The sequence below is a fragment of the Canis lupus genome, chromosome 23 (assembly GCF_011100685.1).
Source record: "Canis lupus familiaris isolate Mischka breed German Shepherd chromosome 23, alternate assembly UU_Cfam_GSD_1.0, whole genome shotgun sequence".
Taxonomy (NCBI): Eukaryota; Metazoa; Chordata; class Mammalia; order Carnivora; family Canidae; genus Canis; species Canis lupus.
The window spans coordinates 24,182,671-24,205,673 of NC_049244.1; the positions used below are offsets into that span (position 1 = coordinate 24,182,671).

General features: G+C 37.4%; 1 protein-coding gene across 1 annotated transcript in view; it reads right to left on the reverse strand.

Annotated features, from left to right (window-relative positions):
• Positions 1 to 23,003, reverse strand: part of KCNH8 (potassium voltage-gated channel subfamily H member 8) — a 366,249-nt gene that overhangs the window by 51,274 nt on the left and 291,972 nt on the right. The window contains exons 8-11 of the mRNA XM_038570738.1: positions 20,382 to 20,579; positions 8,890 to 9,089; positions 7,781 to 8,030; positions 1,374 to 1,588 (exon numbers count right to left, since the gene is read on the reverse strand). Of these exons, the coding sequence (XP_038426666.1) occupies positions 1,374 to 1,588; positions 7,781 to 8,030; positions 8,890 to 9,089; positions 20,382 to 20,579 (863 nt within the window). The remainder of the gene's footprint in view (positions 1 to 1,373; positions 1,589 to 7,780; positions 8,031 to 8,889; positions 9,090 to 20,381; positions 20,580 to 23,003) is intronic.

The following is a 23,003-nucleotide window of genomic DNA, read 5'->3' on the forward strand; positions in this document are numbered from 1 at the left end:
ATTTCCAATTTAGCTATTCTTTCAATTTATTCTTTTTAGTATTACAAAAAAAATTGATACTTTCTTTGGCTTTGTTACCTCTTAGGAAAGTAATTCTGAATTCTCTTAACTTTTCATTTAATTTTATTTTTAAGTAAGCCATATGCCCAAAGTGGGGCTTAAAATCATGACCCCAATACCAAGACTCATATGCTCTACCAACTGAGCCAGCCAGGTGCCTCAGATCAAGGTTGTAGGGAACTAGGATGTTAAGAAATGAGGTTTTAAGTAGCTATGAGAAGTCAGCACCTCAACCACTCAAGTATGACCACATACGTCCAAGTGGAAAGAAGCTGCTGGAAGAGCATGTCCTCAGGGGCTCCCTTGTCTCTGCCTCAGGAGCCTTCTCTGAACTTTGCAGTAGCCTCTTGTGCTGTATTGGAGATGGGTAGTCCAGGTCCTTCACCTAGATAGGTCACTGACCCTCAAGAAACTGGAGAAATACCCCTTTCTTTATTAAAGAAGTAGGAATTCTTTCTCTACCTTTCAGAACGAGGAATATTAATGACTAACAAAATGCTTCCACAATATGGGTTAGTCAGAAGAATAGTTCCTCTCAGGGAAAAAAACCCCTAGAATATTGCAAATATCTGGGGCAAAACTCAAGGCGGCCGATCGAGACTTTTGTTGTTACTGAACATTATGCATGCTCTGGCTTGCCTTTCAACAATCATTCCTATTAAATCATTTGTGCCACTGACACATCTAATGAAGTCATATTCGTGACCAGCTTAATCCCAAGATGCAGGGTAGTACCTATTTTGTTAGGAAAGCTCTTTGTATAAACTGAGACACGCAGCAAATATCTAATTTCATAAAATGCTCATTATGCTTTCAGTGTATCAATCTTTGGCTTGAATCCTTTTATGCATATTTAGTAATTTTAAGATAGACTATTTTGGGTACTGTTTGACAAAAAGATATCTCTTAAGCAAACTCCCTAGCAAGCAAGTGGAATAGTAAACAGTTACAAACACAGCAAACTCTGAGCCATATATTCTATCTGGAAATCTTTAAATTCTGGAGAAATCATGCATCTGTAGCTAAATAGTATATCACTAAAACTGATTCTTGTTATAAGCGCATGAAAATAAACAAGAAAGAAACTGAATTAAAGGAGGTCATCTATAAACAATACTTTCCTAAAATGTTGATAACCAACGCCAGGCTTGATTTCTACCTAATTATTTAATTGTTCAACTACTGGCTGAATAACCATACCTTATTCATTCAGGGACTTTTACAAGTGAAGTCATGACATGTGCTTTTACTGTTATAAATGATCCTGAGGATCCATGTTTTAGGTCTCAGCACTAATTAGAAGTGAGACTTACATCACTCTCATGACCTTCTCGAAGGTTGTATGTGAGGTCATGCTGAATGTCTTCCACAAACTTGTGAGCATACTCTGGGTAAAGGTCTAGCACTTCAAAGAGTCCTTTGAGGATGATGCACTGAAGATCACAGTAGGTTAAAGCCTTCACATCTGCGTTGGTCTTGATCACTTGGTCCTTAATTGATAGATTTGCTCCAATTAAGTCCCCTTTCCCTTGAAACAGTGAAAAAAGAGACATGTCACTTTTAAACAAAAGCAAGCTGGGACTGGAGACTTCATTTGACTTACAGGCTTCACTTCTCTGAGATGACTCTGCAAAGAAAAAGAAACCTTTATCTTGGCAGTGTTGATATTTGGGGTCTGGCAATTCTTTGTCATGGGAGGGGGCTTTCTGTACACAGTAGAATGTACATATTCCCAATCCCCCAGTGGTGACAACCAAAAATATCTTCAGGCATTGCCAAATGTCCCCTGGCGAGGCAAGACTGTTCCTGTTTGAGAGCAGTGGTCGAGGGGATAAAGACTAGGAGAGCCAGAGAGGGGATAAAGACTAGGAGAGCCAGAGAGGGGATAAAGACTAGGAGAGCCAGAGACAGCAATTGTCATGCATAGATGACTCCAGACAACCCCTCATGGCATTCAACAAATAACTTCAAACAAAGCAGTTGACATTTTTGTCACAGTTGCCTCAACTGTTCAAGAGAAATGATAATGGCTCCAGTTTTTTTTGTAAGGCTCTGTATCATATCCTGAAAATGTCTATTAATAATTTTGATTCTAACACAATAATTGTCCTCATCATCAGCTTGCTAACATACTCAGGTTGTTTTATTTACCTCTGAACATGTCTATCAGACAGGATGGCAAGGAGAGAGAAGGTGGCCTCCTTCCATCTCCTCAGAACTGGGGGGCAGAGAGAAGTATTAGACATGATGGACACTGAATGTACTAAATGAAAATATAAGACACAAGCTATACTTCTAACACTCTCTAACAGTGTAAAAGGCCAATTTTCCCATTAAAAAAAAAAAAAAGCAAAGAAAAGAAAAGAAAGAAAAAGAAATCAAATAAATGAAAACTATGTGCTCTTGGCTTGCACCACTGTAAGGAGAGAGACTTACCACCACTTTGTCATCTGTGCCCGACCCACTCCCAGCACCTTCTGGTATTTTGCCTGCGGAGTCTCTATCAGTCTTAGGTTGGATTCGCCTGCCTGGGAACTAGCTGGCTTCCTTGAGTTTGCTGATTAGATAATACTAGATGATGTATTTGAATCTTTAAAATATTTCAATTGATTTGAATCAGTTTAGCTTAGCAGGAAGGCGAGCATAAATATAAGTGTTGATTGCACCTTCAGATTGATTTTAGACACAGCCATTAATTCACTCGGCATCCATGTGAGAAACATGAAAGAAAATCCATTCAATCATCAGACAAACTTAGGTTAAACACTGAAGTAATATGACCTAAGTTCACAGAGGACACTGGCATGAGATTCATGGCTACAACTTTGGAATTTCTTTGCTTTGTCCTCCTGCCTGTGCTTTAAATTTTATTATTTTTTTAATGGCCACTTTACTCTGTCTCACAGGGAATCAACAACCAACAACTGATCAGCAGAGAAACCACCAAACAAATAATATCTTTGGAATGGTATACAGCAAATTGCCCTGTCCCACATTCGGTTATTTTTTTAACTTATAAATTGTTATTTTTTTATCGTGCTCAGCATTTCTGGAAGGAAAGTATCTGACCTATAGTAGGCTTCAATAAAATTCTGTTTTATTGAATTTCACAGTAAAAGGAAACATGCCAAATTAACCATGAATACTTGAAATATTCATAAGTATATAAAAGATAAAAATTGAACATTTAAAAATTATTGAATTACATCTAAGTATTATCTTTGAAATAACATTAAATTCAAACCTTGAGGCTGAGCCTATTTGACCAAAGAAAAAAGGGACTAAAATCTATACTTACAGTTCTAAGGGAATATACAACTACATGGTGCTAGAGAATTCAAGTTGTTTTTGTTGTCACCGATACTGCTAAACTTGGCAATTTTGTTTCTTACATGTTTTATTAGAAATCTAAATTGGGGGGATCCCTGGGTGGCTCAGCGGTTTAGTGCCTGCCTTTGGCCCAGGGCGTGATGCTGGAGACCCGGGACTGAGTCCCACATCAGGCTCCTGCATGGAGCCTGATTCTCCCTCTGCCTGTGTCTCTGACTCTCTCTTTCTCTCTATGTCTGTCATGATAAATAAATAAAATCTTTAAAAAAAAAAAAGAAATCTAAATTGATGCTCAAAAACTCAAAATTGGGTACCAATGCAAGATGTAAATATACCATCTGCTCTGCTTTTTTGCCTTTTTAAGATTTTATTTATTCATGAGAGACACAGAAACAGAGACACAGGCAGAGGAGAAGCAGACTCCCTGCAGGAGCCCGATGCGGGACTCGATCCCAGGACCCGAGGATCACGACCTGAGCCAAAGGCAGATGCTCAACCACTGAGCCACCCAGGGATCCCAGATGTAAATATACCAGGATGCTTTGAATCTAGTAAATTTTGAAATTTGTATATCTCAGGAGAGTTTGTCATGATGTAGTGTCTTGCTACAAAGAGTGTTTATATATTCTGTTAAGCAACTGCTGTTTAGAACGACTTTAGGGTCATCACACATTCATACTTTGGATGACCATAGCATGACTATTTAAGCCACAATGACCCCAGCTATAAAAGCAACATCAACATCTTTCTAAGCTTGGCACCATAGAAAGAATTCCAGTGTATTTTTCATTTAATGAGTATTTATGAAGCACTGACCTATGTACCAGACCTTGTGTTGAGCCTTGGTATGTGTACACTGGTAAATAACAATGTGGTCCTACCTTCACTGATTTTATGGTCTTGTGAATTTCTTACTATCTAGATTTAGGATCTTGATATAAGTTTCTTAATTAGTCTAGGTCTCAGTGTCCTTATTTCTAAAGAAGAGAAGGATTTCTATGATCTCTTTCTCCATTTTTCAGAATTCTATTATTGATATTTGCTAACTAGTGAGTCTTCCACAGGCAGTGGGATATGGGGGGTGTGTGAGGCAAGCTGATGGGAAGCATCTGCAAATTATCCAGGTTAGAGCCATAACATGTTTAATTATAATTAAGCAGACTAATACCATCTGTGAAGAGCACATTTATCAGTGCTTTGTCATTTTCTTTTAAACATCAGTGAAGAAATTGGTAGAAAAACATAATTACCAGGACATGAAATGGAAGTGCACAAGGCAAACAAATTCTATCCCCATAACAAATCCTTGATTCTATGTCAACCGCCTCCCCAGGCATCAGATTAAGAAATGCCTTCGTGTATCGACTGGACAACTGAGTTGCTTGAATAAGTTACGGCTTGACAGCTGTTTGGTGATCCTTCTTCCCTACAACATTATATATTAATTCATTTTGTTGGCAGAGTGAATGTGTATTAAATATCTAAAGATCAAATGTGAAGCCATGTGCTTACATTTATTAAAGTCAGTATTGCTTTTAATTGGCCCTATATGACAATATTACCACAGGGGAAGTAAAATACCCAATCTCCATTGAAATAATGTTAACCAAAAAGATAGAATATTAGTAGTTTGTTATCCTTGTTTGGGTTTAGTCCCAATACCACATACAAGCATTTAGAATGGTCATGTGACAGTTTGCATTTAAACCATTTTTCGTGTTCGACACAGTAGAAATGAAGATGTGAAAATGTTAATTATGAAAATCATAATTCATGGAGGAAATTGGGGCCAAGAGCATAAGGCAAAGGATTAAGCCTTTCAGATGTGAGTAGAATTTTTTTCAATAAGAAAATCCAGTTGAATTATGTATTACAAACAATGCTAATCACCTAGAAGCCACTGAATTTGTACCTATTATGTTCTAATGTTATGGAGGTTGGCTTCATATTCCATTCCTAGAATTGTTGCTAGTTACTGAATGTAAAACACACCAAGATTATGGAAAAAAGAGATTATATATATTTAAACAAGTTATATTATTTTTGCTTACAAGCATATCAAACCATGTAGTTTTGGAAAAATAACTATATGCCCTTCTAAAGGAAGGCTATGTTAATAGGCAGGCTATAAAACTTACATGGTCTTAAGGAAGGCCATGGAAAATTATTTTATGATTAAAAGTAATTTTTGAAGCAAATTTAGAAATAACTGTAAATTTTGATTTAGAATCACAAAATAATAGAATGGTTGTTAACTTTGCCAAGTTGGTAGCAGGAGTTTTAAGCCTCACTCCGACACTGATAATGAACTGGCCAACCTGAAAATGAACTCTTTCGGTTGCTATCCTGTGCCTTTCTTAAAAAAAATTTTTTTTTTAATTTTAGTTAATTTAGTTAACATATAGTGCATTATTAGTTTCAGGAGTAGAATTTAGTGACGATCAGTTGCATATAATACTCAATGCTCATTACATCAAGTGCCCTCCTCAATGCCCATCATCCAATTGCCCTATCCCTCAACCTCGTACCTTCCCTCCAGCCTTTCTGTTAAGGAGAAAAAACATGAGGATGAATCAAGAGTAGTACCAAAACTTTAAAAAGCAAGCCCTACTTTTCCTCTGGTAAGTGGCAAATTGAGTGAATATGAAGCAATGAGAAGCCTGTGGGTATTTCACTATTCACTAGCCTCCCCTTTCCACCTTTAATCAGGACTAACCATGGCAACCTAACAGGATAGTAGGATTTAAGTTGGATAATGGACATAAAACACCTGGCTCATATTGGGGATTCAATAAATATTAGTTCTCTTCCCTTTCCCAAATATAATCTGTCTTGAAGCTTATGACTAGAATCCAGTGAAAGCAGGCTTACAATAATTATATAGAATAGCAGGCATTGCTTAGAGGTGGAACGAGAACTGGATATAGAGTCAAAAGACCTAAGTTAGCTTTGGCTTTGGAAAAACAGAGAAAATACCACTCCCATCTGTTTCTTTGTGTTAGGAAGGCTTAAATAAGAACCTGCACGTGAAAATATTTTATAAATGGTTAAGTGCTTTATAAATCTTAGTTCTTAAATTATATTAAAAATAAATTAACCTTTTTATATTAACACAAATTCTAAACATCGATATACTACATTCGTGTTCAAAATATATTTATTGTTTAGGTCACAACCTGACACATTCTTAGGCCCTCTGTAAATATTAGTTGAATGAACAAAAAAAAAAAAAAAAACAAAAAAAAACAAGAGATAGTGATTTTAAAAGAATTACACAAAAATTGTGAGTAGGAATTTTTCTACATTAACTCTACACATCATCTTTTGTCAGCTGACCTTGTATTTTATTTTTAAAAAAATTTTTTTTAATTTTTATTTATTTATTTATGATAGTCACAGAGAGAGAGAGAGGCAGAGACACAGGCAGAGGGAGAAGCAGGCTCCATGCACCGGGAGCCCGATGCGGGATTTGATCCCGGGTCTCCAGGATCGTGCCCTGGGCCAAAGGCAGGCGCCAAACCGCTGCGCCACCCAGGTGACCTTGTATTTTAATGAAAACCAATTGTATCTTAATAAATGGGAGTCAACTTTGTGGTATAAAATCTTTACAAACCATCCTATGAAATTTCTTTCAGGAAGTAAAAATAAAAAACCTTGAAAATATTGGATTAATGACTGCAGTGAGAGCTTATTCTCAATGCATAATAATTTTTGCACTATTTCTAGCCCAGATGAAATAATTTTTATGTTCTTCTCTGAATTTGTTCTCCACAGAAATAAAGAAATGCTCTCTTAAAATTGATCGGCTACTTCACCAAAAGGCAGCAAGTATCACGACTAATAATCTGGCTTTAAGAATCAAAAAGAACTGTGTTCATTTGCTTATCATGTTATTTGGAGAAATTAACTAAGATACTATTTATTCATTTGTAAAATGGGGTTAATATTCATACTGCTGGGGATGCCCAGGTGGCTCAGTGGTTAAGCGTCTGCCTTTGGCTCAGGGTGTAATCCTGGGGTCCCGGGATCGAATCCCGCATCGGGCTCCCTGCATGGAGCCTGCTTCTTTCTCTGCCTATGTCTCTGCCTCTCTGTTTCTGTGTCTCTCATGAATAAAATAAAATCTTTAAAAAAATATTCACCCTGCTGGATTTTTAACAAGAATGAAATGATATGTTGGATGTAATACTTAGCACAGGGTAAACTCAGTATGTGGCATAACAATAATAAATAATTGGCAAATGAAATCCATTTAAGAAATAATCCTAATTCCATATATTCACCCAGAATTTCCTTACTCACAATAGCAGTATTCCGTTCCCCCACCATTTTCTCTTCTCAACTTATGCTCTAGGGTAAAATTTCATGAGGTTTTTAAACTTAGACCCACCAAGAATAGCCAGCACCATGCTGTCTTTAAGAACTTCCATGGAGCCTGAGCATACAAAGTAGATGGCCTGCAAAGCATCTCCTTGACGAAGCAGATACTCCCCCGGAGCACAGAAAGAGGTTTTGATGTGTAGAGACAGAGACCTGAGGCAGCCCCGGCTGGCACATTCAAAAAGGGACAACTGGAGGATTTCCTTGTTCAAATGCATAGTGATGTCAGAACGCAGCTCGTCTGGAAAGTCTTTCAAAAGCTGTCAAGATGAAAGAAGAAATCAAGTTGGGTTAAGTCTAGTCTAATTTATTTACTCTGCAAGAGAAGAGGGATGTTTTTCCCACTGTTTGACCAACTAGTGTACAGAAGAGGAAATATATAGAACCCTGGGGAGATTTTTCAGTGACTGTGACCCCAGTTAGCTGCTACTGTAAAATCAGCAGATAATAAGTCTGGAGAAATATGATACATTAATAAAAGACTCTAGAATGAAGATGTATGGCTTCTTGTGACTTAATTTTCACAAAGACTCTCACTCAGGAGAGAAGATATAGAATTTGGACCCACTGGTATTTTCCTCTGGCATCATGGTCATATCTGCACAAGCGGAGAAACCAAATCATCAATTAAAAGAGGGATTATAGTTTGATTGGGGCACTGTAGCACAGTTGATTATTATAGGATACCTTTCTTACGTGGTGATCTGGGGTATTCCTGGAAGTCCACAGATAATACACGTGCCAGAAGACATTTTCTTTTTTACTTTGTTGGTTTTAAAGGCACACAGTAACTTGGTTAATCTAATAATCCAACATTACACAATTTAATGGTCATAAGAATTGATTGGTTCCTCCAGAGAGGATCAATAAGAATGAAAGTCCACCTGATTGACCGAAGTAGCAAATTAATGTAAAACAATGGTCAGTCCAGAGTGTCATCATGAAAATGTAAGCCAAAGCCGATGAAAGAAGATGAACCAGGTTTCATGAGGGATTAAAAAATACAGGTAAAGAAGTTGGTGTGTACTTCACTTCTGAGGACTGCATTAGAGCACCTTGCTTTTACCTAAGAATATGTGCTTTCTGCCTGAAAACGTCAACATGAGAAATGAACATTACCTCATTTGAATCTATTCCATTGTTGACTGACCAGGTTGTTTGGAAATATTCAAGCATCCTCTGCTTGAGCTGCTGGGGCAGGTGATGGACCCGTATGAAGTCCTTCAGATCCTTAGTTCTAGTGTGATAGAGAGACCACCTGGAATACATCCTCTGTATGATCGCTGTCACGTTTCCAAACACCAAGGCATGCATTAAGGCTAGAGAGGACAACAAAGCATACAATGGGAGAGAAATATGATTGAGTAGCTCACCCCTTAAGTCTAAATTTACAGTTTATATATCCTGAATTCAGCAGAGTATGCTTATGTGGCCATGTTGATACAACTGTTTTGGTATGAGCATTTTGGTACAGCCACTTTGTCACAGAGTGGATCCTGATGCATTCACTTGAATCCATATGGCTTGATAAAAGTAAAAATATCTTCTAAAAATATTCAGTAATAGGTAAAATAGGCCCCTCTGACTCACAATCCACTAACTACTATTCTGGCTATGACCAACTTTTATTTTGTACTTTTTGCATCTATATTATTTTAATAGGTATAGTTTAATAGCCAAGATAAAATAATTTTGATATAATTTCATAAAAAGCTCTAAAGTTACAGTTCAATGGTTATCATAATAACAAATACATTTTAAAAATAAGTCTATTATAGAGGTACCTGAGGGGCTCAGTTGGTTAAGCATCAGACTCTTGACTTTGGCTCAGGTCATAATCTCAGGGTCAGGAGAGCCCTAATGGGCTCTGCCCTCAGCATGGAATCTGTTTGTCCCTTTCCCTTCCCCCTCCTACACATCCCCATCACTTGTGTGTGCATGCACACATTGTCTCTCTCAAAAATAAATTAATAAAATCTTTTTTAAAAATCTATTATAACTGGTTAACCTTTATTAGTCTTTTCCCCTAAGCCATCACTTAAAATTTGTTTTAGCATATTAAATATAACACATTTTTATTAATAAAGGTATAGAGAAAGTTGCTAGAAATGTAACTGAGGATTTTCTGAGCAATCTGAAGCTGAGATTAATATGGCTCCAATCGCCAACCTCACTTTAGCTCTGAGGTTACTTACATTTTAAGGAGATATCTGAAAACCTGGGACCATTAAAGAAACAAATGCATTCATAGAGAAAAACATATTCTGCTTAGAGTCATCTTGCCATTCTGAGAGGAACCAGGTTGGTACATATATATGCGATTCCTGTTTTAATGAGATTTCTCAGTTGGTATTTAATCCCCACTTTCTTGCTGACCTTTCCCCTTTCTCAAACCACCAATAGATTATAAGATAGAAGACAGTTCACAAGAATTCAAGAGTTGATGGGGATTGGAGATGGGTCTTCTACTGAAAAAAAAAAGTTATTTCTAGGAGTTATTCACCATATGGAATGCCCAAGTATCTTAAAGTCAAGAAGGCAAGACAAGAATTTGTACTAAATAGTGATTAGCCAAACAGAACTGGAATGGTCTCTGCAGACACTAGCAGATAATCCAAGAAGGCCTTGAACCCACCTGGGGCTATGGCATTGGGAGAGTTGAGAGCCAGGTGTAGTTAGGTTTCTGGGCAGGTCAACTCTCAGTGATATTCAGAATTCACCCCTGATCCCCATCCTGGACAGGACTGACAACTCAGAGGTCGGGTGAAATCATCTGTTTCAACAGCTTTTGATAAAAAAAAAAAAAAGACTAAAAATTTAGTAGTTTGTCTATTAGGACCTATCAAAGTGTCCTTGTACCAAAATCTCAATGTCAAAGGAACTCAAGTTTCTCAGCATCAAAATGAATACATTAGTGCAAATGTGTCAACATATTACTGCATCTATCTTCCAGAATCTTCATTCTATTTCAAGACAGCCTCAAATAAAATTTTCTCTTTCCTCTACATTCCCCAGTAATTAGTGACCACTGGCATGTTAATTTCAATCTAATCTAATATTGGAATTAAAACTCTTTCAGGTTATACATCATCATTTCTCTATGGAAGATATGGTCATCATGCCTATAAAGATAAATGGTAATAATAAGGAAGCCCCCAACATTTTGGAAAAGTTACTAGAAAAGGCTAAATTTAGGGTCTATACACAGGAGGAGTATAATGTTGCAGAGAGAATATGGGCTTCAGAATCAGACACATCAAGATTTGAAACCTGACTTTGGCACTTCCTAACTGTGAACTTGGGAAGATGTTAGAAATCCCATGGATAAGTAAGAGTGGTAACTTATTCATATGACTTTTTTGATATTTAAAGAGTTAATATATATATTTTTAAAGTGCCTAATATTTTGTATGAAAAACAGTGGCTGCTCAATTTATGCTAATTTTTCCTGTGAGATTGGAAAGTGTAATGACGAATTTTCAATATGCCCAGTAGTGTAAAAATATGGGGAAAAGGACTCAGTTTAGGTTTTACAGCAATCTCTTAAATATTTAAGAGTGTTTGTTAATGGAAATAACTTCTTGATGAAAGAAATTCAAGAATATTTCAAAAATGCTGGCTCCATACAAATGTAAGTATATATTCTCCCTACATTTTCAAAAATGGAATGTCTTACAACGGGTCAAAATTATTCCAAGAAAGATGTATACTGCCTAATAACTCACTATTGAATGGCTCTTGGTAAATTCTAAATAGAGTTCCATTCTTCTGCATGTTTTTTAAAGCACAGTAGTTCCTATGTCAAATACTTTGTTTGGAAGAAGAGACCTCTATTTATGGTAAACACTCAGCAAAGGAAGGAAACGATTCTGCTCCAACTCAAAGAAATTAAACACCAATTTCAGGCTCAGTTAATATACTTATGGGCTCACTGTTTGGAAGCCCTACCATCTGTAAAAGTATGTAATAGTCTTTCATGGAGATTAAACTGAGTACTGAGAACAATTTTATTTCATTTATTTTAACCCTGCTTTCCTTAATTATGTGTATGATTTTAACTTTGCTTTGCTTAATTATAATGTGTGTAAAACACTTAAAGTAAGAGAAGTAATATGTTCAGATCATTTAGCATCCTAATTGTACATTATCAATAAAATGAATTACTGGATTAATTGTAGCATTCTAAGTGTTGTTGGAAAGTTCTAGTCTATTTTCGAGTCACCATAATTTCAGTTTCATTTCAGCAGCAGCAAATACTTCTCATTTAAGTAGTTAAATAAATAAAACCACAGATCCCTTAATTTTTCAGTTTCTAAAGTTATTTTGCCTCTCTGTCACTGGTTATCACTTTCACACTGGTGAAGAGTGTAGATAACTGTCAGGCCAAATCATTCCATCTGCTATGGCAGTTTAACTCAAGAACTGCAATATCCAGGTCAGTTTGGAAGTTATCATTCACTTTTTCTTTTCCTCCTAGCAAATCTGATGTATATAATTCTTAAAGTAGCATGCTAGGGCTGCTGCTGAGTGTGTGGGTGGCTCTTTTGCTTTGTATAATTGAGTTTTGTATAAAACGAATCCTGTAAAATCCTGTCTTAATATCAGGTCTTGGGAGGAACCTCCGTAATTGGGATCTCAGAAGAAAGTCAATAGAACTTAAATGAAAGTGCACTCTTAGAGGGGCTGCCTGGCTTTCTTTTTCTGTGTCTCCTTTTCTTCCTCTTCCTTCTCTTTTCTCTTCCCTCCCTCTCCTTTCCTTTTCTCCTCCCTCTCCCTTCCCTTTTCTCTCCCTGCCTCTTGGGCAGCACTGCTCTCCTGAGGTAGAGCATCCTTGCTGAGTTCGTCAGCCAACCACTTTGCAGTGCCTGCAGACTGTTTGCCCCTAATATAAAAGGAGACCAGAGCCCAGGCTTTGGGTAATCTTAGCTGCCCTCCTCCTCTCTCCCACCTACTCACTGACCTAGAATTTTCCCCTCCTGCTGGAGTACACTGGATTGTGGAGAGCAGATGGCGGAGAAAGCAGAGTGAGAACAATTTCCTAAACGACCTATTCGAATGGCAGTGTAGCCATCTTTAAAAAGCCTGAATTTGTGAACACCATAGCCCATATGGGGCCAATAAAATTCTGTCAGGAGAATATATATAGGATGAGAGGACCCAAGGAAAGCCTTAACTGTTAGGAATTTCACTTTACCTTTTTCAGGACAACAATGACTCATTTAAACGGGGCATGTCCTCAGGGATGAGCCACCTTCACTAGGAAGTTTTATCTGACCTCCGAGATGGAGCCAATGGACCCATCCATTGGGGCTTACTTATTAGGTGACTATGAGGCCGCTGTTAGTAAATCTGATAGAAGAGCCTTTATTTATTTTTTAATATTTTATTTATTTATTCACAGAGAGGGAGAGGCAGAGACATTGGCAGAGGGAGAAGTAGGCTCTGGTGGGACTCCGACCAAAGGCAGATACTCAACCACTGAGGCATCCAGGTGCCCTGATAGAAGAGCTTTTAAAGATATGGGAAAATGTTCTAATATATTTTGTTTAGCAGCAAAAATGATATGCAGAGTTAATGTAAATATTGTCAAAAAGAGGGTAATATATGTGTAAAAAGACTGAAAAGACTATCTTTGGTAATGGGATTTTATGTAATTTTAATTTTTGTGTGGACTTCTCAGTCTTTTCTAAATGTGCATTATAATAGGAAGAATTAAAATGGAAAAAGAAAGAACATCATCTGCCCAAGTTCCTATTTCCATTACTAAACTGTGAACTCCTCGAAGGAAAGTTATGTCTTAGTCATTTTTGTTTCCCCAGCATCTAGCACAGTGCCTGGCATAATTTAAGCATGCCATGAATATTTATGGAACTGAAGTGAACCTCTGGTCATTTGATATTTTGTTTTAAAAGTTTTGTAATCATGAGCAATTAGCTTAGAAAATATATTGTGAATAGTTCAGCCCCAAACACATCCTTTCACCCTCATCCCACTTCCCAAAGGCAATTTTTTTTTAAATTTTTATTTATTTATGATAGTCACACAGAGAGAGAGAGAGAGAGAGAGAGGGGCAGAGACACAAGCAGAGGGAGAAGCAAGCTCCATGCCCCGGGAGCCTGACGTGGGATTTGATCCCGGGTCTCCAGGATCGCGCCCTGGGCTGAAGGCAGGCGCTAAACCGCTGCGCCACCCAGGGATCCCCCAAAGGCAATCTTTTAAAATTATTTATTTGAGGTCTTCTTGTGATCATCACCAATATTTTAGACAACTTAGTTTTACTTCCATTGGTTGAATCATCATGTTAAGACAAGACCTAAAAACAACCTGACATGAAAGGTGAGAACTCAGCTCACTGTTACCTACCTTCCCATCCCACACTTGGTAGTTACTATTTTTAGCTCATCTATTACAATTTTACAAGGCGATATTCATATCAATGACACATCAAGAAATTATACAAATACTAAATGTACAGCTTGCTTCTTAAAGCGTTTTACCCTCCTGATGAATAAACAGGATATTACCAGCACCCTAGGCCTTCCTTGTGTCCCCTTCACAGACACTAACCAGCCCCATTACCAAAGGTAACCTGTAGTTGTGAATTATATTGCAATCCATAAGCTTTGCCTACTTTTAAATTTTCTTTATTTTTATAAAATTTTATTTATTTATTCATGAGAGACACACAGAGAGAAAGAGAGGCACAGACACAGGCAGAGGGAGAAGCAGGCTCCATGCAGGGAGCCTGATGTGGGACTCGATCCCGGGTCTCCAGGATCACGCCCTGGGCTGAAGGCGGTGCTAAACTGCTGAGCCACCGGGCTGCCCTTAAATTTTCTTTAAACAAAGTCACACAATATGTACTTTTTGGTGTCTGACTTCTCTGCTTAGCATTCATTGTAAGATTCATCCATGTGGTTGCGTGATGTAATAGTTCATTCATTCTCATTACTGTATTGTATTCTATTGAATACTGGTTTCACGATTCATTTATTTATGTAATAGAAGCAACGATGCTTCTATAGACATTTATTGGTCTTTTGAAATATATATAAGTATTCTATTGGATATATACTCTCAGAAGTGGAATTGTTGAGTGGCAGAATACAAGTATGTTCAGTTTTGGTAAATATCAACAAAATTATTGTACCAATCGCACTCCCATCAACAGTATAGGAGAAGTCAAGGTGTTCCATATCCTCTCAAACCCTTGGGTTGACACTGTTTTTAAGAATAGCATTCTGGGCACTGGGCATCTGCCTTCGGCTCAGATCATGATCCCAGGGTTCTGGGATTGAGTCCTGAATCCTGCTTCAACCTCTCCCTCTGCCTGCCACTCCCCCTGCTTATGGTCTCTCTCTGTCAAACAAATAAATAAAATCTTAAAAAAAAAAAAAAAAAAAGAATAGCATTCTGGTGAATATAAATGCTATCTAATTTGATCTTAATTTACATGCCCTTCATGAACGATCCTGATTTGCATTGTTTATTTGGCATGGAAACCTATTTGTGAAGTATTTTCTAAAGTTTTTATGAATTTTTGGATTGTCTGCTCTTATGGATTTGTAGACAGTCTTTATTTATAATAGATAAGAGTCTTTTGTCAGATAGATATTTGTAAATACTTTCTCCTATCCTATGGCTTGCCTCTTTACATTTTTAAATCATGTTTTTTGATAAATACAAATTCTGTAGTTCAATTTACCCAGTGTTTTCTTTATGGTTAGGGCTCCGGCTAGAATTAATTTTAATGTACAGTTTTAGGAGGAGACGAGGTAGTTTTTCAATAAGCAGATATACGTTTGAACCAGCAACATTATTGAAAGAATCATCATTCCCCCGTCACACTACATGTCACCAATGTTATAAATAAAGTGACCATATGTGCGTGGACCTATTTCTGTACTCTCCTATTCCACTGGCCTATTTGTCTGTTCCTGAGCTAACACGTGCTTTCTTTTCTTTTCTTTTTTTTTTTTTTTGTTAAGATTTATTTATTATTTGGGAGAGAGAGAAAGAGAGCAGGGGGAGGGGCAGAAGGAGTGAAAGAATCTCAAGCAGTCTCCACTCTGAGCACAAAGCCAAATGCTGGGCTCAATTCCAGGACCCTCAGATCATGACCTGATCCAAAATCAAGAGGTTGACACTTAACTGACTGAGCTGCCCAGGAGCCCATAGCATGTGCTTTCTTAATTGCTATAATGTTACAATGGATCTTGATATCTGTACTGCAAATCTTCCGATTTTATTCTTTGCCATTGCTTTGACCAGTTTTAGCTTTGCATTTGCACTCATCCGTAGAAACAGCTTGTCATTTTGCAAACACACACACACATACCCACCAACACACATGTACTAGAATTTTCATTGGCGTATTGAATCTTTAATTTGGGTAAAACCAGTATATTTAGAATATTGAGTCTTAAAATCATCACCATTGTAAATCCTTCCATTATTTTAAACAATTTGTAAATTTTCTCACTAATGTTTTGTAGTTTTCTGCATAGTAGAATTGCACATTTGATATTTGATATTTTTATAATTACTTCTATTTCATTTTCAGTTGTTTGTTACTATCATATAGAAATACTATTAATTTTTGCATATTGAACTTGTATCCAGTAGCTTTACAACATTCACTTATCAACTGTGATAGGTGTTTGAAACTTTTAAGGTTACATAAATTTGTCCAGATATGGATTTCTCTCCCATTATTTTTGCTAGATTTCTTTGATAGTTTTAAATATTCTTCTCATAAATTAGTGGTTTGTATACACTGTCATTACAGATGCTCACATGCAACCTTCTCATTTTTCCCTCCTCCTCCCTCAGCTAGTGAAAGCTACTGCCCTAGATAATTATCTTGGATCTTGGCAGTCACCTGCAACATTAAATATTGCTACTACCTGCTTTTGTAGTAAATATTGCATCCCTGTCATTAATAATTTCATTAGCCTTGGGTGGAGATTCCTAATAAGATACCTCAGACTTGATTCCATAGTAACATACACCTAATTAAAAAAATTATTTGTGTACATTTATAGAAATTAAGGGAATAAAATCAATCTATAGTATATAATACAATGGATATCCTGTTGTTGTTTTTTTTTAAACAGTGGCAAGAAACAGTTTATTGACCATGCTGAAGGCATGAGAAGGCAGGACTGATGAGGAGTGAAGGGTCAGACCTCCCCAGTGACTCCAAAATCATGTCCTCAACCAGGTCCTGGAGGTAGCCTTTGTACTGGTCCAAGGTGAGAGTGAGTGGATAGCTGTAAACTCACTAAACCTCTGCTGCCTTATATCTAAATTAAAGTGTTATTAACTTTTATCTCATAGTGTTAGGAAAATTAAATGAACAAAATGTTCCATATTGTGAGCCCTTATGATCAGCTCTCAAAGTTAGCTAGTTAGTTAATTAGGAAATATTAAAATGCAGGCATCATTTCTTCTAGCCTAGGGTAATTGTCATAATAATACAGAGTTATTTCCCACAAACACAAATTTCAGAAGGTTTAATTAATAAAGTCAAATTATTTAGATACCATTTGCCTACGTGCTGTTCAAGTCACCTAAATGCTTTAATGCCACTAACAAATGTGCCCTGGTTTTCCACCAGGATAATTTGATCAATGAACGCTTAACAAGTGACAAAGTAACATTATCTGATTATGTCCTTTATCTTTTGGCCCTGTGACCAGCACTGCTTTCTACTTACAATGAATAGCAGGGAATAATTTATGCCTTAACCATTTCTGATTCAGGACCATTCACAATATAGTATGTGGATCAATAGAGAATAAAAGCTCAATTATCTAGCAGATTCTTGAAATGTCAGATCAGTTAGGTTAAGCCTTGAGAATTTGAGCATTTCCTCAAATTTCCACCAGGAATAGAAGAAACATGGGCAAATATTAAATAAGTATAAACTGTGTATATTGGCAAAACACTTGTCATTTTGCTAACCTGAAAGATGGGTGATTGAGGAGACTGGCGATTATAGAAGTTATAACATTGGGTATAAAGCAGCCACCATGGTGTCGGACACATTGCAGCTCTTCACAAAATGAGAGTTCCTGTTCTTTGCTCCCTAGGCTGTTGTCGCTGTACGTCAGCCAAGAGCCTGTTACAATTGCTATAGTCCCAGCATTCCTCTTCAGCAACTCTGCCACAAGCACTGCCTTTCCAAGAAATTCTCCTGATCCCTGGCCCTTGCTTTTTCACTGCTTCTGAACTTCTATCTGATTTGGCACTTAGCATTTACAGTCTGCTGTTAGTAAAACTCCTTCCACATCTTTCAGCCTATCTCTTCTAAGCTGGATCACAAGTTCCTTGAGGGAAAGTTTGGCTTTATCCTTGTTTGATTTCACCATAGGCAGGATGAGTCATTGCTTAAAGCCCCACATAACTCATTTTACATCTCCCACGCAAGGAAGCTGGTAGGAGCCATTCCCTCTTATAAGGTGAGAAACTCTAAGTGATAGCCGGAATTAAGGCCATTAAAAGAATATGATAAGGGATGCCTGGGTGGCTCAGTGGTTGAGCATCTGCCTTTGGCTTAGGTCATGATCACGGGGTCCCAGAATCATGTCCTGTATCAGGCTCCCTGCAGGGATCCTACTTCTCCCTCTGCCTATGTCACTGCCTCTCTGTGTGTCTCTCATGAATAAATAAATAAAGTATTTTTTAAAAAAAGAATGATAAAACAGGCTTTTGTGGCAAATCATATGGGGCAGAAAATACTGCTAGAACCCTAGTTTAAGAATTCTGACCTAAGAAGAATGTTTAAGAATGACCTAAGAAAACAAGACTTGATCCAGCCTAAACAACCACATCTCCTACTACTCCCATGAGAACAGTCTTATAATTCAGTAAATATCCAATCATGTATTTATATGTATGTAGTAGTAAGCATTTATCTGGGTTCAAACCTTGCCTCTTTTACTTACTGATTGTATGGCATTGGGAAAGTTACTTTATTTCTCCAAGCTTTAGATTTATCATCTGAAAATGTGGAGAAAAATAGTATCAATCCTGTTTTAAGTTAGGAGGTTCAGGGAAGGGAAATTAAAGTAAAGGTTTCAACAGAGGAAACTCACTATAGAGAATTGGTTTTCCTGGGGCTAGAGTGCTAAACGAGCAAAAAGAGAGTATAGAGGTAATGTCGATATAATAACCACAAGAAGGAGCTTCTGTCCTTGGAGATGGATAAACAAAGGGAAGAAGTGCACTTATCAGAACACAGAAGTCCAAAACAGGAGCTGAGAGGAGCCATAAGAAACCAGGGCTCTGACTTTGGATGTAGAGGTGCTCCCAACTGATGCAGGGATCTTGAAGAAGACCCAATGAGGCTGGTTCTGGGAGTGCCTGAAGATGCTGAATGCTGGGACTACTTGCTGCTGCTCGACGTGGTCTGCCACTCAAGGTACATCATACACATCAGAAGCAGGCAGTCTACTCTTTCCACCTCCAGCTTTCCACTCTCCCTTTGGCCTCCCCTATTTTTTTTTTTCGTTTGGCTCGCCTATTGGTGGAAGTAACTGTAGTCGGCTAGCAAAGAAAAATGAGTTTTGCGGAGTCCAAACCCCAGCACTACAAAGCACAGCACAGAAGGTGGGTTTGGAACTCAGAGACAATAGTATCTTAATTTGTGTATTTGTTAAATAGAATAGTGATAGTGCCCAACCCATAAGAATTGCTCAGGGTATTGTACTGAAGCATCTAGCACAGAGAATGGAACATAAAAACAATTTTAAAATGTTGAATATTTATTATTTTATTGGGTGTGTTTCTTTGTTTTTATTTTTAATTAAGTGATCTATCAAGCATCCTTAATCTACTATATTGGTATTAATAAGATTTGATAACATTCACTTGAGATTATAAAATGGAGTTTCACATTTATACATACGTGCAATTCAGACTCATGTAATTCACAAATACTAGGAGTAAACAGTATGCTAAGAAAACAAAGTTCCTGCCCTTTCAAAATCAGCATTAATGGGATGCCTGGGTGGCTCAGCGGTTGAGCATCTGCCTTTGGCTCAGGGCATGATCCTTGAGTCTCGGGATCGAGTCCCACATTGGGCTTCCTGCATGGAGACTTCTTCTCCCTCTGCCTATGTCTCTGCTCCTCTCTGTGTGTCTCGCATTAATACATAAATAAAATCTTTAAAACAAAAAAACAAAATCAGCATTGAGTAAATGATTACTTCTTTATCTGTCCAGAAAATGGAATTTTTTGACATCATAGACTTTCACTGCTAATCTGTATGTAAATTAAAGTGTTTGCCACTTTTTTTTTTAATATTTTATTTATTTACTCATGAGAGACACAGAAAGAGAGAAGCAGAGACACAGGCAGAGGGAGAAGTCTCTATGCAGGAAACCCGATGTGGGACTCCATCCAGGGACTCTGGGATCATGCCCTGAGCCAAAGGCAGACACATAACTGCTAAGCCACCCAGGCGTCCCATGTCACTGATTTTCTAATTAGTGCTTTTAGACTCTTCCAACTTAAGTAACATACCTCTATTGTGTTTTATGACAGAATAAACAGAACAGCAATAGTATGGCACCTTCTCTTGGTGTGAAAGAAGAATTTGTCTTACCACCAATCAGCATGGTGCAGATGGAGAAGATCTTTTCTGCATCTGTATTAGCAGAGACATTCCCAAACCCAACACTGGTGAGGCTGCTGAGGGTGAAGTACAGAGCGGCAATATAGGCACTTCGGATCGATGGGCCCCCCAAGGTATTGTTGCCGTAGTATGGAGATTCTAGTCTCTTTCCCAACTCATGGAGCCAGCCTGCAATGGAAGAATGAGAAGGTAAGCCCAAATTGTAAAATCCCAGTATTAGCACCTGGCAGTCATGATAAATGAACATTTAGGGACATACTAATTTGCTCAGGAGAAAGAAGAGAGAAAAGTTAAAAGGAGATTAAAGGCAAAGAATGAGTTTCCATTCCTAAAAAGCAAAAATGTCACTTTTATGCAAGCTGTTCTGTTTAAGACCCAGCGGAGAAGTGGGCATTCAAGAGCAGATGGGTGGTCAAAGCTAAACAGGTTCCCCTAATGCAGGAGATCACCTGCAGGGAGAGAAATTGGGATTGTTACTGTCAGTAACAGTGTTGTCTATTTCTCTAGTGGTTAAGCTCCTTCTCAATTGGAATTTTAAGAGATAAAGGAGTCTAGTAGGTATTTTTAAACCCTACATGATGATAAATAGCAACAAACACAAGAATCTCGACTTCACACAGACAAGATGGGCTTTATTTTCATCCTGCGCAACTTACCCTGTTTTATTCATTTGGGCTGACATCATTCATTGGGCTTACCAGTTCATGCTACCTTACTCAGGAATCTTCCTCTGCAACCCCATTCTGCCATTTGGGGCTGGGAGGGGGAAAACTGCTCTACTAAGAGGTTTCTGTAATAGAACTGGATGCCCCTTGCAACTGTTTTATAGTACTGGTGTATATATGTGCCCAAACTGATCAAATCAAGAGCTTTACATATATGCAGTTTGTTGTATGTCAATTATGTGGTCATAAAGCTATAAAGAAACTGTATTAATAAAGATGGGAACTAGCAAGTAGGCTATTGACAGTAATAGAATGGAAACACAACAGAAAGACAACTTTAAAGTCCTTTATTGGAAATATTTATCCTCTAAGATTTTGTATTCTAAAATTCTGTCTCTCTCACTGTATGTATGTATGTTACAAAACACTATGACAATTCAGTTGAACCCATAAGGCTCATAAGACTTTTGTTAAGAGATGTTATTCACTGGCCACTACTTTCTTATAAACACTTCATTTAATGGCTGCCCCAAAAGAGATGAAAGTCATTATACTTTTTAAGTAGTAATAATTCTGCCCTTTTCTGCTAAAGTTATAGATTATGGAACTGTACTAAGTAATTAAAATGCATATTTTAAACAACTGGGAATTCCTTGAGACCAAAGAGAATTGCTTAATGGCAAGTATTGTGCCTTATTCATCCTGTTTCCCTAGAGAAATGTTTGTCAACCCTTAGCTTGCCTCAGAAACATCTAGAGGGCTTGTTAAAGAGATAGCCAAGTGCATCCCTGGAAGTTACTGGTACAATTCAGGAGGCTGGGTAGGGGCTGGGAATCTGCCTTTGTAATAGATTCCTACATGATGCTGATGCTGCAGATGGAAGGGACCACACTTTGAAAAGCCACTGCTCTGGTACAATGATTCTCAACACTGGCTATAGCTAGAAGACTTTTTAAAAAAATACACTGCCCAACGGCTGTCTCCACTAACTGCATTAAAATTTCTGTTGCCAAGACCAGGTACCGGTATTTTTTAAAAGTCCCCAGTAAAATCTAATGCAAAGATAGAATTTAGAACCACTATTCCAGTACTTAGCAAAGCACTAACAAGAATAAGTTTTAATAAATGTTTAAAAAAAAAAAAGAATGAATTAAGGAATGAATAAATGATTCTTGCACTCTGTCACAGTATGAGACAATATGACAACATTGATGCAATGAAACAGCATATACGCATTTGTAAATTTGTACTAGAATAATGAATGTATGTTTTGATGATAGAGAATAATAATAAAACATTAAATTTCACATTATAAAAGGTGATGCTGTTAGTAAGCTATGAATATTTACTCTGTCTGGAAAGCTTTGTGATGAAATAAACACTAGTGATGGGGTTCAGGGCAAGCTGCCCCAGAATGTGCCACTTTGGCATGTGAATTATTTGAGCTGAAGGCAATCAAGGCCTAACAGACTCAAGAAGAGCCTTTTACTTTCCTCTCAATTGCCTAAAATAATTTAAATAGGGGGCCTATACCAAAAAGAGAGCTATTACCAGGGATAACTTTTTACATCAGAAAGGCAAACATTTGTTTACCAAACATTTATTGTTCTTATCTTCCAATGAATTGCATTCCTTCCCTTTGAAGCCCCCTTCAGTTTAACTCAGGATGGCATATGACTCAACTACCTGTCTTTGACCTCCTCATGTCTATGTGAGACTTCCATATGTACTAAATTAAGTTGTTTTTCGTTTATTTGATTGTCTTATGTCAATGTTATTATTAGCCAGCCAAAGAACCTAAAAGAAGGAAAAAAACTTCCTCCCCTACACTAGATTCAATACAGATTTAAATCTGGACTCTTTAATTTACAGGCCGTAGGAACAACTAACTTCTTTAAGTTTCACTTTTCTTATTTGTAAAAACAAG